At 39.6% G+C, this 15,807-nt stretch overlaps 1 protein-coding gene across 1 annotated transcript in view; it reads right to left on the bottom strand.

Annotated features, from left to right (window-relative positions):
• Nucleotides 1–15,807, bottom strand: part of LOC124644344 (leucine-rich repeat serine/threonine-protein kinase 1-like) — a 93,158-nt gene that overhangs the window by 76,327 nt on the left and 1,024 nt on the right. The window contains exons 2-3 of the mRNA XM_047183656.1: nt 14,178–14,369; nt 13,181–13,346 (exon numbers count right to left, since the gene is read on the bottom strand). Of these exons, the coding sequence (XP_047039612.1) occupies nt 13,181–13,346; nt 14,178–14,369 (358 nt within the window). The remainder of the gene's footprint in view (nt 1–13,180; nt 13,347–14,177; nt 14,370–15,807) is intronic.

The following is a 15,807-nucleotide window of genomic DNA, read 5'->3' on the forward strand; positions in this document are numbered from 1 at the left end:
AAGTTTAGTATAATTACCATTCTGCCTCCATGGATCGGCGACGTCATCGCAGAAGTAGTGCGATACGTCATACGCAGCGTCTGCATCCTCGTCTATGACGTCACGCGGCGCGCGCGCAACTTTCTGCGCAGCGCGACGGAAGCGACCGAGCATTTTTGTTATCACTTAGTTATTGTTTATCACTGATTATTATGTCATTGTTGTTTTGGTGAATATATATTTGGCACTTATATTTTTGATAGAGTTCATTGTTTCATGTTCATCAGCATTTATGTTTTTGATAGAGTGCATATTTCAATTCTACTAATACATATTATAAATGCGTAAGTTCGTAGTATCGATTACATCGATCGATTGTAGTAGATGATTGTAGTAGGAGGGATGTAGTTGCTAGCTAGTTCATATTTTCAATTTGTAGATATGTCATGTCAAGAGAGCATTTTTTCTCTGGTTCTGAGTAAGTGGAAGGGGATTTATTTGCTAGATTAGGTAATTCAGAATTGTAAATCGTGGTGGCCTAGTGGGTTAACCCACTCCCCGTCATTACGACCTCAATCAAAGCCATGTCCACTGTGCCCTGAAACTTGCTCGCGGCAGGACCTAATGAGCGCGTCCGGCCGTGCTATCGCTGTGGCGGTATATTGGGCTGACAAAGTGTAGTCTCACTGTAAGACATGTCATCGATACGAAAGAAGAAGAAGAAGAAGTGGGAAAAGAGAGGTTGGTTCTCAAGTATGAGTGTGAGTTCGACACTGAATGTCTGTCTGCCTATACTATAGGATAAAACGTCTTAACGAACAGGAAATAGGTCAATTGTGGTCAATAAAAGCTAATTGGTTCGTCCCTTGTTAGGGTAACAAGGCATTTGTTGACTTATGGTCCAATAATAGTCAAATCTAGAGAGATCCCACTGCTGTCGGCACTGTGACGCACACAAATGTATCTTGTGGTGTACTCGCTCTAGACGCACACAAATGTATCTTCTGGTCTTGTGGTGTACTCGCTTTAGCAAACAGTAACACATTGCGCGCGAACATTTGTAAAATGTCTGCGAAACTGCAACCCTTGTGAGCGAACACAGTTTTTGTGGTATCTCGCCTTTAAAAAAACTGCGGGATGGTTCGAAAAAGCGACGATTATAAGAATAAGCAACACTTGGCAAGGTCGAACCACGGATGGGTGACAATCTTGTCATGATGAGTTACCCCGTGATTCGGATGGCACGTTAATTTGGTGAATCCCGACAGTCATTTGAATATTTTTTGCAGTGGTTACGGCTAGCCAGAAAGTCAAACAACTGCCTATCTGACCTCCTCAACCCAGTTACCCGGGCGACCCGATACCCCTTGGTTAGTTTATCCATTACAATATAATAGTCTAGCGACCCGCCCCCGCTTCGCATGGGATAATAGTACATTCCCACTATTAAATGCATGTTATCATACATATAAACCTTCCTCTTCAATCACTCTATCTATTAAAAAAAACCTAAGAAGATTTAAGCGTAATAAATGATACAGGGACAGAAAAAAACTACTTTCTTTTATACTATGTAGTGAGTTTGTTTCCCTGTTTATCTGACACTGTGACTCGTAATAGGCGTGATAATAACCGACTCTGTGTTCATCCTGCGAGAACAGCGCTGTTGCACAAAAGTGTTGTATGCAAAGCTCCACTAATATATAACAAAGTTCCTACTGACATAAAATCAATGAATTTAATACAATTTAAGAAAACATTTAAAAAACTCCTGACAGAAAAATGCTACTATAGTGTTAATGACTTCCTTAATGACAATTTTTGATGATTAACCAGTTAATTAATGTAGTGTCTGCTCAAACTAAACTAAACTAAACTGCCTCGTTGGTCTAGTTGTCGCAAGTGTGGCTGCTGAGCACGAGGTCTCGGGTTCGATTCCCGAGTCGGGCCGAAATCGCTTTGTGGGTTTTAGAAGACTTTCACAAAGCAGCCCGAAGTCTGGTAGTTGGTGATTGATTCACCCGTGCATCGGAGAGCACGTAAATGTCGGTCCTGCGCCTGATCTCTTTCCGGTCGTGTCGGATTCCCGTCCCATCGGGCTATGAGAGTGAAGGAATAGGGAGTGCACCTGTGTCTGCGCAAATGCTTGTGCACTATAATATGTCCTGCGCAGTTGGCTAATCTCCTTACATGAGAACAGCCGCCGTAGCCGATAATCGGCTAGGAGGACATCATCATCAATGTAGTGTAGTGTTAAGTTTGACTTGTATGTAGTTTTCCACTTTTATATTTGTACACCAGTAATGGTAAAACATGTTGGTTCAAACCTAAATATTTAAGACATCATAATATGCATCATAAAAATGTATTTTTATGTACCCGTGTTTTGGCAAATAAATGATCTTTGTCTTTGTCTTTGTCTTTGTCTTTGAAGATTTACACTGCTCTCACATCTTTGGAGAGACCGCGACAATCGCTTAACCTTGATCAACTCTTTCGGCTGTTACTTAAACAAGCTTCTCTTTAGCTAAGATAGAAACAAAATATGTATTTAAGATAAGACAACCGCATGAGTCATCGTGTTCGCCAAATATCAGGTTTCTGAATTATCGACATGACAGGTCAAACTTATCGAACCTTAATTATACCTAAAAATAACTAGCCTTTAATACTAAGCTGTTTCCACTCTGAGAATTTTAATAAAATCTATATCTATCATCTGCCTTTTCTCAACTATGTTGGGGTCAGCTTCCAGTCTAACTGCATGCAGCTGAGTACCAGTGTTTTACAAGGAGCGACTGCCCTATCTGACCTCCTCAACCCAGTTACCCAGGCAACCCAATACCTCTAGGTCAGACTGGTTTTAGTCAGCAAGAGTCTGACACTCCCTCACGCTGCACCCACAGCGGTAAGTCATTTGATGATTTGCCCATCAAATAAAAGACACGCTTTTTTTTTAATATATTATTTTTAGTATTCCTGACAGCAAACCCTTTCATTTGATACCCATATCATGGGGGTGGATTTTTAATAGCCAGTCCGCCATTTTGGGGATGCCACCATATTGGATTTGTAATGACGTTTTTTAGTTAGCCATGTATTGTCATCAAAACTCCGAGAGTCTGCAAAATTTCACCCTAATCGAAGACCGGAAAGTGGGTCAAATTAAGACTCGCAAGATTTTCTTACATACATAGTTACAATTTGAAGGTAATATAAGCGTGTTAATAAAAAGAAAGGTTATTGCTTTTGCCTGTAACAGAACTATCGCAATATTACGTCAAGTAGATCGTTCAATTGATGCGGATATACAATATACTTGTCTCATTACGTAACTGGATACCTGAGCCGCGTATCGAGAAGCCTCACTCGTCTCATAGCCTATAAGTTGGCTAACTTAAGTCGTTTTTGCAAATAATGTTACGTAGCCAGATGTATGAGTTAGGCCAGCTAACGAAGGGCTTTGCACCATCTATAAATCTATACTAATATAATAGAGAGGAAACATTTTTTGTTTGTTCCGAAACTACTAAACCAATCTGAAAAATGATGTCACTGTAACACAGACTATAGTTTATCCCGGTACGAGCAGTAGTTTTTAGTTCAGAAGGGACGCGGGTAAATGGTAGATACATGTTTATCTAAAAATAGGATAGGAGCCTGTAAAAAATACTTATTTTCTAGTTATTTGTTTACTGTCTAACTTTCAGGCAGACAGCGAAATCTTTGTAATAGTCCCTTTTTAGGCAGTTTCGGTTTTCTAGAAATTAGTAGACAAAGCAGCCTAATTGGAATGAACGACGCACAAATTAAGACTTCATGTTAGTTTAAAAATACCTAAGTAATAAAAAAAACCATAATTGTTTTACTATTGTTTAACGTGGGAATTGTCTTTTGGCGGTCATTGACTAAACGGACATAAAAAAAACACAGTACCTATAGCAATCTTATCATCTGCCTAATCTTTTCCCAACTATGTTGGGGTCGACTTCCAGTCTAACTGAATGCAGCTGAGTACCAGTGATTTAGGGAAGTGTCGCATACTTATGCATATTGTACCTTTTTTTAGTTTCAACATAATATCTCGTTTTCTTTGCATTATCCTATACCCATTTATCCAAGGTCACATAGTTTACAATCTCGTTTATTTTATATCGAACAGAAGAAATCGTAGTCTTCACCAATTTTACATAGAATGGCTGGCTATCTGACCTCTTCAACCCAGTTGATTGAGCAGCATGATTCACATTCATCATCCTCATCCTCCGAGCCTTTTTCCTAACTATTTTGGGGTGAGCCTTTCCAGCCTAATTTACATTCAAATAACGAAATAATCCTTGCCTGTTATAATCAAATTACTTATGTATTACTTTATTAAAATATCTAGCCTTAATTACTTAGAAGTTACCAAAATAAAAATTTAAAGAAACATCGTTAAATATAAGTTGGCATCTACTTTAAGATATGCCATACCATAACCGTAATAATTTATGCTAATATATTCTTCATAATAAAAAAAATATCTGGTTTTGGTCATCTTGTTATCAAACGGTATTTGTATAATCTTTCTAGCTGTCCCGTACTTACGGTTCAATCAACGTTTTAAGGGAACTACTTTGCACATCTGGATAAAAAGTAGCCTATGACTTCTCTCAGATTGTAGGCTATCCATGTGCCAATTTACAATTAAATTGGTTCTGTAGTTTTGGTGTGAAAGCGCGACAAGTAGACAGTTAGTTTCGCATTTATTAGATCCCCAAGAGAGATTAGGTCCCCAAATACAGGCACCACCTAGTTTGAGGACCCTGACTAATAAAATGCCTCTCGTAAGTAGTTACAGCGAATCTTTTAGTTAATCTATTGAGGACCACAGAACTATATATAATAGAATGTCTCTCTCAAAGTATTTACAGCGTACCTTTGTATTAATTTACCACCTTACATTATGCAGTGATTTGTTTATGTAACTCTGGATCAATAAACTTTATTGTTCATAATATTAAGTAAGAATTAAGTCATACTTGCTAGATATATAGGTAGGTAGTAGTTTCCCGTGATTTCACCCACGCCTAAAATAAATGAAGCATGTCGCATGTTTTTGAACCTTAGATAAACAGATCAAAACACTTCCGTATTACTTAAACTTTGTGATACATTATGAAATAATTAAGATAATAATTAAATTAGGTAATTGATTGTAATTTTATCAATTATGTTTACGGAAACGAATGTAAGGCATTGAAACTTTACGATAATTATAACTGCAGATAAAATTATTCTAAAGATATCTTCAAAATGAGAATATTTTCAATTTACTATGTACTCAGCCACATGGTTCGATCGGTCATAAGGTTAAGCATAGCTCGGCGCGTGCGGTCCGTGGATGTATGACCATTTCATCATAATGAGTTCCTCCGTGTTTAACTCTTAACCTCGGGAGGTAATTTAAGTTGATGGGTCATTTGAACATCTTTAGCAGTCATTACAGATAGTCTGACAACCAAGGCGTTGCCCGGCTAAGAAACTGTGTTGAGGAGGTCAGATAGGCAATCGCTCCATGTGGCACACTGGTACTCAGTTGAACCTATTTAGACTGGGAGGTGACCCAAATATACTAGGGAAAAGGCTAGGCAGATGATCCTTTAATACCTCTAAAAGCCTCTCATTATATAAGGTGCTTTAATATTACCTGCCAGGACTTGAATGGGGGGTAGTATTGCGTTTATAGATCGCAATAGTGAAGAAATTTCGTTCCCCGGAACAGTCAATTCAATTTGAGACATTAAACAAATTAAATTAACATTGGCTCTACTCTGCATAACGTGGTTCACAAATTACGCGCGTAGTGTTACTTTGTCAATGAAAACAACTGCTATCTCTTTCTATCTGTTCTGCACGAGTGGCAACGCGCAACTCTACTGGACGGTTTTAAACTAATAAATTAAGTCAAAATACGTATTTTTTTTTATATGAAAAAAAATATGACATACAATCAATTATTTATCTTCACTATTGTAATCTATAAACGCAATACTACCCCCCATTCAAGTCCTGGCAGGTAATATTAAAGCACCTTATATATTTTTAGTACAAAAACCGAGTTTTTAGTACGAACGTGACACATTGGTGATTTTGGGCGCAGTCATAAAATGTTTGGCCTTGAAAATGTCGCATTGTATCCCCTTTGTATTGTAATTTATTATTATAGTCCCGACAAGTGGAAGGTATACTAGGGTTGCCATCTGATCGATTTCCCTGGATTTATCTTACGGTAGATTTCAATAATGTATCTATCAATTGAATCAGTTACTAAAGATAGGAATTTTATATTACTCGTATGGGGCTACTGTCAAAATTCTATGTACAATAAATAACATGTGTTTTAACAAATACATTCTTTATCTTTAATAAACAAATCAATAAGTAATAATAGTCGATCGAACTCCTCAATTAAACTGCCGCCCTAGCGGTGTCACCTGCATCCGCTGGGAGCAACATCGCATAGGATAAAAGTAGCCTGTGGTCTTTCTCCATCTTAAGATTTCTCCATTTCCATTAGTTCATTTGTTTAAAATTATAAAAGGTAGTATTCGTAAGGTAAATATTCGTTCTAATTTAGCAAACTAAGTTGCTGTCAGCCCTAAGCATACCTGCAGTATTTTGCCATATCAACCGTTTTTATATAACAACAACATAACATTATCTATAAAAACTTTGCTGTTTGCCTACTACACTTACGTGCAAATAATTCGGGTCAGGTACAAAAAACATTGCAAATGATTCCGATTTTTTTGTTTGTTCGGTGAAGTTAAAATCTGTAGTTTCGGACGTGGTACTTTCTGCGTTAATTTGAAAACGAATCAATAGAATGTTTTTAGCAAAACCCAAAAAAAAATAGCATCGTCGGCATAGCTGATTATAACAAAGGGTTAAGGCTAATTTTTATCTATTTCAGGCAGTTCCCTCGTCCTGCCTGGGCTGTGGGATTGTTCGCGCGTGTTACCGCAGCGCTGGTACGTAAAGGGCTTCAGAAGGAACATGGTGGGTTTAGTCAGTAAGAGTCTGACACTCCCTCACGTTGCACCCACAGCGGGAGGGGGCTCTGATCTGATGATGTTCCATGAGGCAGTTCCCTCGCGATTATATGAATTATATGATAAATAACTTTAGTCCTTAACTATCATTTAATTAGCAAAATTGATAAGAAAACGCCCAAAACGCAGAACAAACCGCGGTTATCAACTAGGCTACATTATTAGGACTTATACCAACAAAAACGTATATACGAGTGGATTCAACTATGGCTTCCAACGTCACATAACCTACGTATTGTCGATTCAACAAGGTCAGGCCTTGTAGCGATCAAATTATCTTTATTTGGTTAAATAGATTGGACATATAGATAATACCTTTTTGGTACAAATGTTAACAATGGTAAGTATGTAAATATATTTTGTATGGGGGATTGTTTGAGAAGGAATAACTCCCGGGATAAACACGGCTAGGGTTTCATTTGGCTTACTGGTCATAATGGCGTCTTAGCCGATTGTCGGCTTGTTCTCATATAAGGAGACCAGCCAGCAGATGTAATAGTACATGTGTGGTACATTTGTTTGGACAAAGGTGCACTCACTATTCCTTCACTCTCATAGCGCGATGCGACGACAATCCGACACCACCGGAGAGAGATTACAAGCACCACCGACATAAACATCATTAATGTGAATAGGAGAACATGTTAATGATGATTGATACACCCTTATCAATAAACAACTTTCAACCTCAGGGCTGCTTTAAGGCGATTTCGACCTGTCCCGGGAGTAGAAGCCCATACACAAAAGTCGTATTATACGGCTATTAGAGCAACGATACTATTATATATTTATAGTTTTGAAGAACTCAAACAGACAAAGGTCATGGTCAGTTATTGACCTCACATTGGGTACATAACAAGATTACGTGGGAACTATCTAGGTCGGCGTCGGCGACAATTTGAAGGGTATTAGGTTGGTGTCATTTCGGACGTAATTAGAGGTTTTTGACACTACAGTAAATAATCATATATAGGTATTTATTAGTTGAGTTCAAAAAAAGGAGGTGGTCAGTTTGAACTGTATGTGTGTTTGTTTATGCGCGATTATCTCTCGTTTGGCTTAAACGATTTTGGTGCGGTTTGAGCTTAGTAAGCATTTGTCACGCATTTTTGACTTAAGGATATTATTGAACTAGTTTTTTCATTTTTTTGTAAAATGTTTGTTTGCTTTAAAGCGCAAATCTCAGGAATAACATGACCAGTTTGAGAAACACTTCAAGTTTTAAATAACCCATTTATTGAGGGAGGGTACAGCCTATTTCTTAGCCGAGTGCGCGAAGTATTTGCTACCGAATGCGGATAAAACCGTTGGCGAAAGGTAGCTGAGAAAAAAATGTGAATTTAAATAATAAATTGCATTTTGATAGTGCATATTTCACCACTTATGAGTGCATATTTATATGCATATTTCGGCATTAATGTAAACCGTTATTTAGTGATGACACTCATAAATAATTTTAACAACTATGTAACGGAATCCTCAACTAACTAACCCCGATTCTGACTAAACCGGTTTACAAAAAAGCTTAATTGGCATACCATGTATGTAAGTACAAAAAATTATTGTGATAGGTCAATATTTTTTGTTCTATCACAATCACAAGTCATCATCATCATCAGCCTTTTTTATCGAACGTCAGACTTACTGGCTTCTGACTACACGTAACGACTGCCAAGGATGTTCAATGACAGCCGGGACCTACAGTTTAACGGGCCATCCGAAACTCAGTCGTTGGTGTCCAAGATATACTTAGAAAGTACATATAAACTTTGAAAAGTTGCATTGGTACTTGCTTAACCTGGAATCGACCACACTCATACTTAAGAGGTTGGTTCTTTACCCACTAGGGCACCACGACTTCACATATCATATCATACATTGTGTGCACATTATTTCTTGACTGTTACTATAAGCGAGGACTTGTAATTGACTTTCTATCGTCTATACTTCATCTTTTGTTAAGTTTTTACACAGCTGTAAGTCTTCCATTCATCCATCTCCCGAGCCTTTTCCCGACTATGTTGGGGTCGGCTTCCAGTCTAACCGGATTCAGCTGAGTACCAGTGGTTTACAAGGAGCGACTGTAGGTCTTCAATATTGTATTAAATAAAAAAATAAAAGATATATGTTACGGAATCCTTCGTGCGCGAGTCCAACTTACACTTAGTCGATTTTTTTTCCGTATTTAAAATACATATTTCGTAACTGGCTCAATTTTATTGCACTTTAATGTAAACTTTAAATAACCCGACCTACGACTTTTAAGTTAATAGTTTTACACGTATCAGTAAAAACAGAATAAACTGGTTCTTTTTTTCTGTCGAAATATGTAATCTTGCCACATTCTTTCTACTAAAGATACTCTTTTGTAGACATTTCAGAAACTTTAAAAATCCCTGAGGTTTTATTTTAAACTAGCTTCTGTCCGCGGTTTCACCCGCGTCCCGTGGGAACTACTGCCCGTACCGGGATAAAATATAGCCTATGTTACTCGGGAAGAGTGTAGCTTTCCAACAGTGAAAGAATTTATCAAATCGGTTAGTAGTTTCGGAGCCTTCAGGGTTCAAAGAAACAACAAGTGATAAATAGAAATCTATACTAATATTATAAAGCTGAAGAGTTTGTTTGTTTGTTTGAACGCGCTAATCTCAGGAACTACTGGTCTGATTTGAAAAATTCTTTCAGTGTTAGATAGCCCATTTATCGAGGAAGGCTATAGGCTACTTTTTATCCGGGTTCGTGCAGAGGTTTCCACGGGATGCGGGTGAAACCGCTGGCAGAAGCTAGTTAATACTATATGTCTGATAGTAGTTATCATATAGAAATTATCCTTAAAAATACCTATCATTAATAATAGAAAAAAAAAAACAGAACAGTCAAACCAAGGGGTAGGTACTGGGACCCGGGGCTGCGGGTTGTTCGAAAGAGATACCGCGGCCCTGGTACATAAAAGGCCTAGGAATACGAAAAAAAAAAAAAGGGGTAGTTACTGAGTTGCCCGGGTAACTGGGTTGAGGAGGTCAGATAGGCAGTCGCTCCTTGTGGCACACTGGTACTTAGCTGCATCCGGTTAGACTGGAAGCCGACCCCAACATAGTTGGGCAAAGGCTCGTAATACTAATGTATAAAAAGCTTCTGCCAGTGGTTTCACCCGCATCCCGAAGGAACTACTCAGCGCACTTGGATAAAACGAGCATAAATACATCCTTCCTTGATAAATAGATCTAACATTGAATTTCATATCGGTCCAGGAGATCCCGAGATAAGCGCCAAACAAACAAACTAAAACAACTAACTCATGCACACAGATAAAAAAATATCTAAAGTCCTTTCCCAGGTTAAATCTATCTCTATTTATTTTCTACAACTATTCACCGGCTCTTTTTTTTTATCTATTCATCATCTCCCGAGCCTTTGCCCAACTATGTTGGGGTCAGCTTCCAGTCTAGCCGGATGCAACTGAGTACCAGTGTGCCACAAGCAGTGACTGTCTATCTGACCTCCTCAACCCAGTTACCCGGGCAACTCAGTACCTACCCCTTTTTTTTTTTCGTATTCCGTCATAGGCCTTTTATGTACCAGGGCCGCGGTATCTCTTTCGAACAACCCGCAGCCCCGGGTCCCAGTACCTACCCCTTGGTTTGACTGTTCTGTTTTTTTTTCTATTATTAATGATATTTTTAAGGATAATTTCTATATGATAACTACTATCAGACATTCAAATAAACATACTGTCAAGGTCGGTTAGAAGAAGACACACCATAAAGGTTAATTTACTACCATTATGATAAGAAAAATTCAAAAAAAAAAACCTTAAAGTAGGTGTCAAAAAAGCACCAATTTCATAACAACACGCAACATATATGCACTAAACACACAAAAAAAAACACTTTTATGTCACTGTCTAGTATTATGGACACATTATTTTTACTATTTATTTCAACGTCTATTATGATGAACACAACACAATTTATTTATCACAACATGATGTTTATATTATCGCGGCGTTTTATTATAAATGCGTCGTGAATACGTGTGGTCTAGTCAACGGTCGCGAGGGTACTAAATTATAGTTCATCTTATACAAGTTACACCTACTACATATGTGATACATATTATGTACTAGACGTGTTATCGCGGTTTTACCCGCGTCTCTTGGGAACTACTGCCCGTTCCGGGATAAAATATAGCCTATGTTACTCGGGAAGAGTGTAGCTTTGTAATAGTGAAAGAATTTTTTAAATCGGTTCTGTAGTTCCGAAGCCTGTAGGGTTAACAAAAAAATGTTTAATCTTTTTTAATAGTATAATTAGATATAGATTAACTGTCTACCTCGTTGGTCTAGTAGTCCCATAGCGGGACTACTGCGTCTCGGGTTCGATTCCCCGGTTGGACCTAAATCAATTAGTGGATTTTAAGCAAGTTTTAAGAAACTTTCACAAAGTCCAGAGCCTGGAAGTTGGTGACTGATACACCCGTGCATCGGAGAGCACGTCAGTGTCTGCTCCTGATCTCTCCCCGGTGGTGTCGGATTGCCGTCCCGATAGCCTTTTAAGGATTTTTATTCGAGTGCCCAAAATCGTTCCTACGGGACGCGGTAATAACAACAGCTGGAAGTTAATATATTATATAGATATAGACGAAGCCTGCAGGGCTGCGGGATAGTTCGTGCTCATTACCGCGGCGCTGGTACATGGCGGGCTTAAGAAAGAACATGGTGGGTTTAGTCAGTAAGAGTCTGACACTCCCTCACGCTGCACACACAGCGGGAGCCGTTATTTGATGATTTCCCATAAAAAAAACTGCCGTTTACTTTTCATACGCCTTTGGCATTCTTGGCTCTAGAGATTCTGTGTACCATTTAATTAAATCGATTAAGTAGTTTTCGTATGTGAAATATTTTTGCAATATTGTTTTTTCTTCATTTTTATATCATCTTAAAATAAATAAGATTACTAGAACATGTTCAAATCAATGTGAAAAAGTCGTGGTGGCCTAGTGGGTAAAGGACCAATCTCTCAAGTATGAGGGCGCGGGTTCGATCCCAGGTCAGGCAAGTACCAATGCAACTTTTCTAAGTCTGTATGTACTTTCTAAGTATATCTTAGACACCATTGGCTGTGTTTCGGATGGCACGTTAAACTGTAGGTCCCGGCTGTCATTGAACATCCTTGGCAGTCGTTACGGGTAGTCAGAAGCCAGTAAGTCTGACACCAGTCTAACCAAGGGGTATCGGGTTGCCCGGGTAACTGGGTTGAGGAGGTCAGATAGGCAGTCGCTTTTTGTAAAGCACTGGTACTCAGCTGAATCCGGTTAGACTGGAAGCCGACCCCAACATAGTTGGGAAAAAGGCTCGGAGGATGAGGATGATGATTACTAGAACATGTTCGTTGTGAAATCCGACATTTACTTAAATGTTATGTTTGTCGACATACTTGATAAATAAGAAATGTTTATTTATTTGTTTATGTAAAAGAAGATAAGGTCTACATCGGTATTAAAGTTTTTTTTTCTTTTTAACGCTCTACGCTCACCAACTCCACATGCTATGGTCAAAACAATTTGTACAAAGGTATACTCCATAAGGGAATACGTAGGTGAACATATTAAAGAGAGCACATAAGGACAGTACATATGGGTGTACGTAATAAGAGAGTACACAAGGATGACGAAAAGGGGGTTTCTAGGAAGAATACATAAGGAAGTGAATGGGGGAGTTTATAGGGGCAGTACATAAGGGTGTCTTATCTCTTTCCGGTCGTGTCGGATTGCCGTCCCATTGGGTTATGAGAGTGAAGGAATAGGGAGTGCACCTGTATCTGCGCAAATGCTTGTGCACTATAATATGTCCCGCGCAGCTGGCTGATCTCCTTAAATGAGAACAGCCGCCGTGGCCGAAATCGGCCGTGGACGCCATTATTACATAAGGGTGTACATAGGTGTTGTACATGACAGAGTACAAAGGGGAAGTTTATATTTAAGTGAGTAATAAGGAATACATAACGAAGGTTTTGGTGACTTTATGACTCTGTGATGCAGTGCTGCCGTGAGCGTCCAGTATACTGAACTCCTGCACTCTCTCCTACAGTTACACAAGGACAGCTCACCTCGAGCCTCTCTCAGCGCATGCGCGGCGTGTCGCCAGCTGTTGCGCTCGGCGAGTGCGAGCGCGGTGTTGCCGTGAGCGTCCAGTATACTGAGCGATGCGCCTGCGCTGAGTAAAGTCTTCACATTCTCGAAGTGGCCGCGTTCTGCTGCTATGTGGAGGGCTGTCTGGAAGGTTGGATGAATATTAGTATGGTCGTCACAGCGTAATTTATTAAGCGATTCACACACTGCCCCGCATGATGCAGCGTAGCGCGTGGATGCGTGTTCATCCGTTGTTTGTAAGTATCTCCGTTTGTATGGAAAACACGCACAGTCCAACACACTGAAAATGCATCCACGCACGTTCATGCGGATCACGCGCATACACGCGGAGAAACGTGCACCCCCGCGCGTAGGTGCGTGGCGAGACGCAAGGCATGGCACACCGAATCCCGCAGTGCCGCGCGTGATTTTGAATGGGCGTGGCGTGTGTGTTTGAAAATGGATCTCAATGAGAGCCGCCGTGCGTGAATCTACAAAACGCAACTACGCGCGTGAGTGCGCAAAAAACCCGCACGATGATGCAGATCTGGACTCCCGCAGGAACGCGCGTAGGTGCGTCTACACGCAATATGCAGCATGATGCGGGGCAGTGTGAAGATCGCCTTATTGTTTTCAGCTATATGCAGATTATTATAAAAAGGATTTATTTTAAGTGTTTTTGTACCTAAACTGCTTCGAAACTTCTGTCTTGATTTGAAAAATTATTTCACTGCTGGAAAGCTACTTTAACATCTACATATATGTATCAACACATTTTCTGCCTGTAAGCCTGTATTCACCCTAGAGACAAAATTATTGGTATTTAGCCAACCCATTTACCACCCATGGCTTCAATAAAACATTGTTTTGGTTTCTAGTTTAAAATGGAACAGAGTTGCCTTATTTTAGATTGGGTTTTCTAGATCATTTCAATGTTTTGTAATCTTTTAAGTCAGTACCCTCAGTAATGCTTACCTTGCCCCCAGTAGCTTCATCAGACTTAGCATCAATCTCCGCCCCCGCAGAGCAGAGCGCAGACAGACACCGAGAGCGCTCTGCAAGTGCAGCGGCATGCAGTGCGCTGCGGCTGCTGCAGTCCCGAGCGTTGACATCTGCACCGCTTGAGAGCAGCTCTTGGAGTAGCTCTAGGTTATCCCATAAGGCTGCCTGGGAAGAAATGAAGGTAGGTTTGTAGGGAGCTATTTGAAAGTGCTGTCTATACTTAGGTATTGTTAGCAAATTGTAGCGCGTGGTGCGCTAGGAACCGGGGATCTTCAGGATATTTCAATTAAAAGATTGAAAGAAACTTTAACTTTGGTTTATTTTTCTGACTCGGGGGTGAAATCACACTTCAATATAAAAACTTATTCTATTTCTATTTATATCATTGTTCGGCCAGGAATTGAATATAAAACACCAAAGAGTATCTAACTAAATACTACATCTCTACAGTATATATCCTACTAATATTATAAAAGCGAAAAAAAGTCGTGGTGGCCTAGTGGGTAAAGGACCAATCTCTCAAGTATGAGGGCGCGGGTTCGATCCCAGGTCAGGCAAGTACCAATGCAACTTTTCTAAGTTTGTATGTACTTTCTAAGTATATCTTAGACACCACTGACTGTGTTTCGGATGGCACGTTAAACTGTAGGTCCCGGCTGTCATTGAACATCCTTGGCAGTCGTTACGGGTGGTCAGAAGCCAGTAAGTCTGACACCAGTCTAACCAAGGGGTATCGGGTTGCCCGGGTAACTGGGTTGAGGAGGTCAGATAGGCAGTCGCTTCTTGTAAAGCACTGGTACTCAGCTGAATCCGGTTAGACTGGAAGCCGACCCCAACATGATTGGGAAAAAGGCTCGGAGGATGATGTTTGTTATTCTTTCACGCCAAAACGGCTGGACCGATGTGGTTGAAATTTGGCATGTAGATTAGTGATACCCTGGATTAACACATAGGCTACTTTTTATCAACATAGCACGCGGGCGAAGCCGCTGGCGGAAGCTAGTATATAATAAAGAGTCTAAGTAACAATACGAGCCTTTGTTTACTGCTTTTGTAAATATTGTGTGCAAAAAATACGCAAAATATAAATAAATAAAGGTAAAAATTTGCCTCTAGTTTTCCTCAATAAATGGGCTATTTAACACTGAAAGAATTTTTCAAATCTATCCCATAGCTAAAACTATTCAACTTTATAATAAGCAGCTACTTTCCACTGTTTCATCTCTGTCCCGAGGGTAGTTATTCCTAGCTAAAGAGTTTTTCCGTTTATCCGTTCAGCAGTATAGGAGTAATTAGGGAACAAAAAAGCAAAAACATTTGTTTTCTTTATTATATAATATTTATTTAGGGTTGGCTTTAGTATCGTTTGGCAGGCGGACGGGGCTAAAAGTGGTTAAATCTGGTAGAGGGTGGGTCTCCGATTATAACGCTACCACTCTTGTTACAAGGTAATGGATATTTTTCGAGAAATTTACAAAAAATGTTTCTAACCTCAAATCAGATAAAACGCGTAATGTCAACGTTATTCGGTGAAACGGAACGTTAAAATGGGCGATCGACAACCGAATGTGTTTTAGTATATCGTCTGTGGTGTACAAATCCG

This window comes from Helicoverpa zea, chromosome 29 (assembly GCF_022581195.2).
Source record: "Helicoverpa zea isolate HzStark_Cry1AcR chromosome 29, ilHelZeax1.1, whole genome shotgun sequence".
NCBI classification, from domain to species: domain Eukaryota; kingdom Metazoa; phylum Arthropoda; class Insecta; order Lepidoptera; family Noctuidae; genus Helicoverpa; species Helicoverpa zea.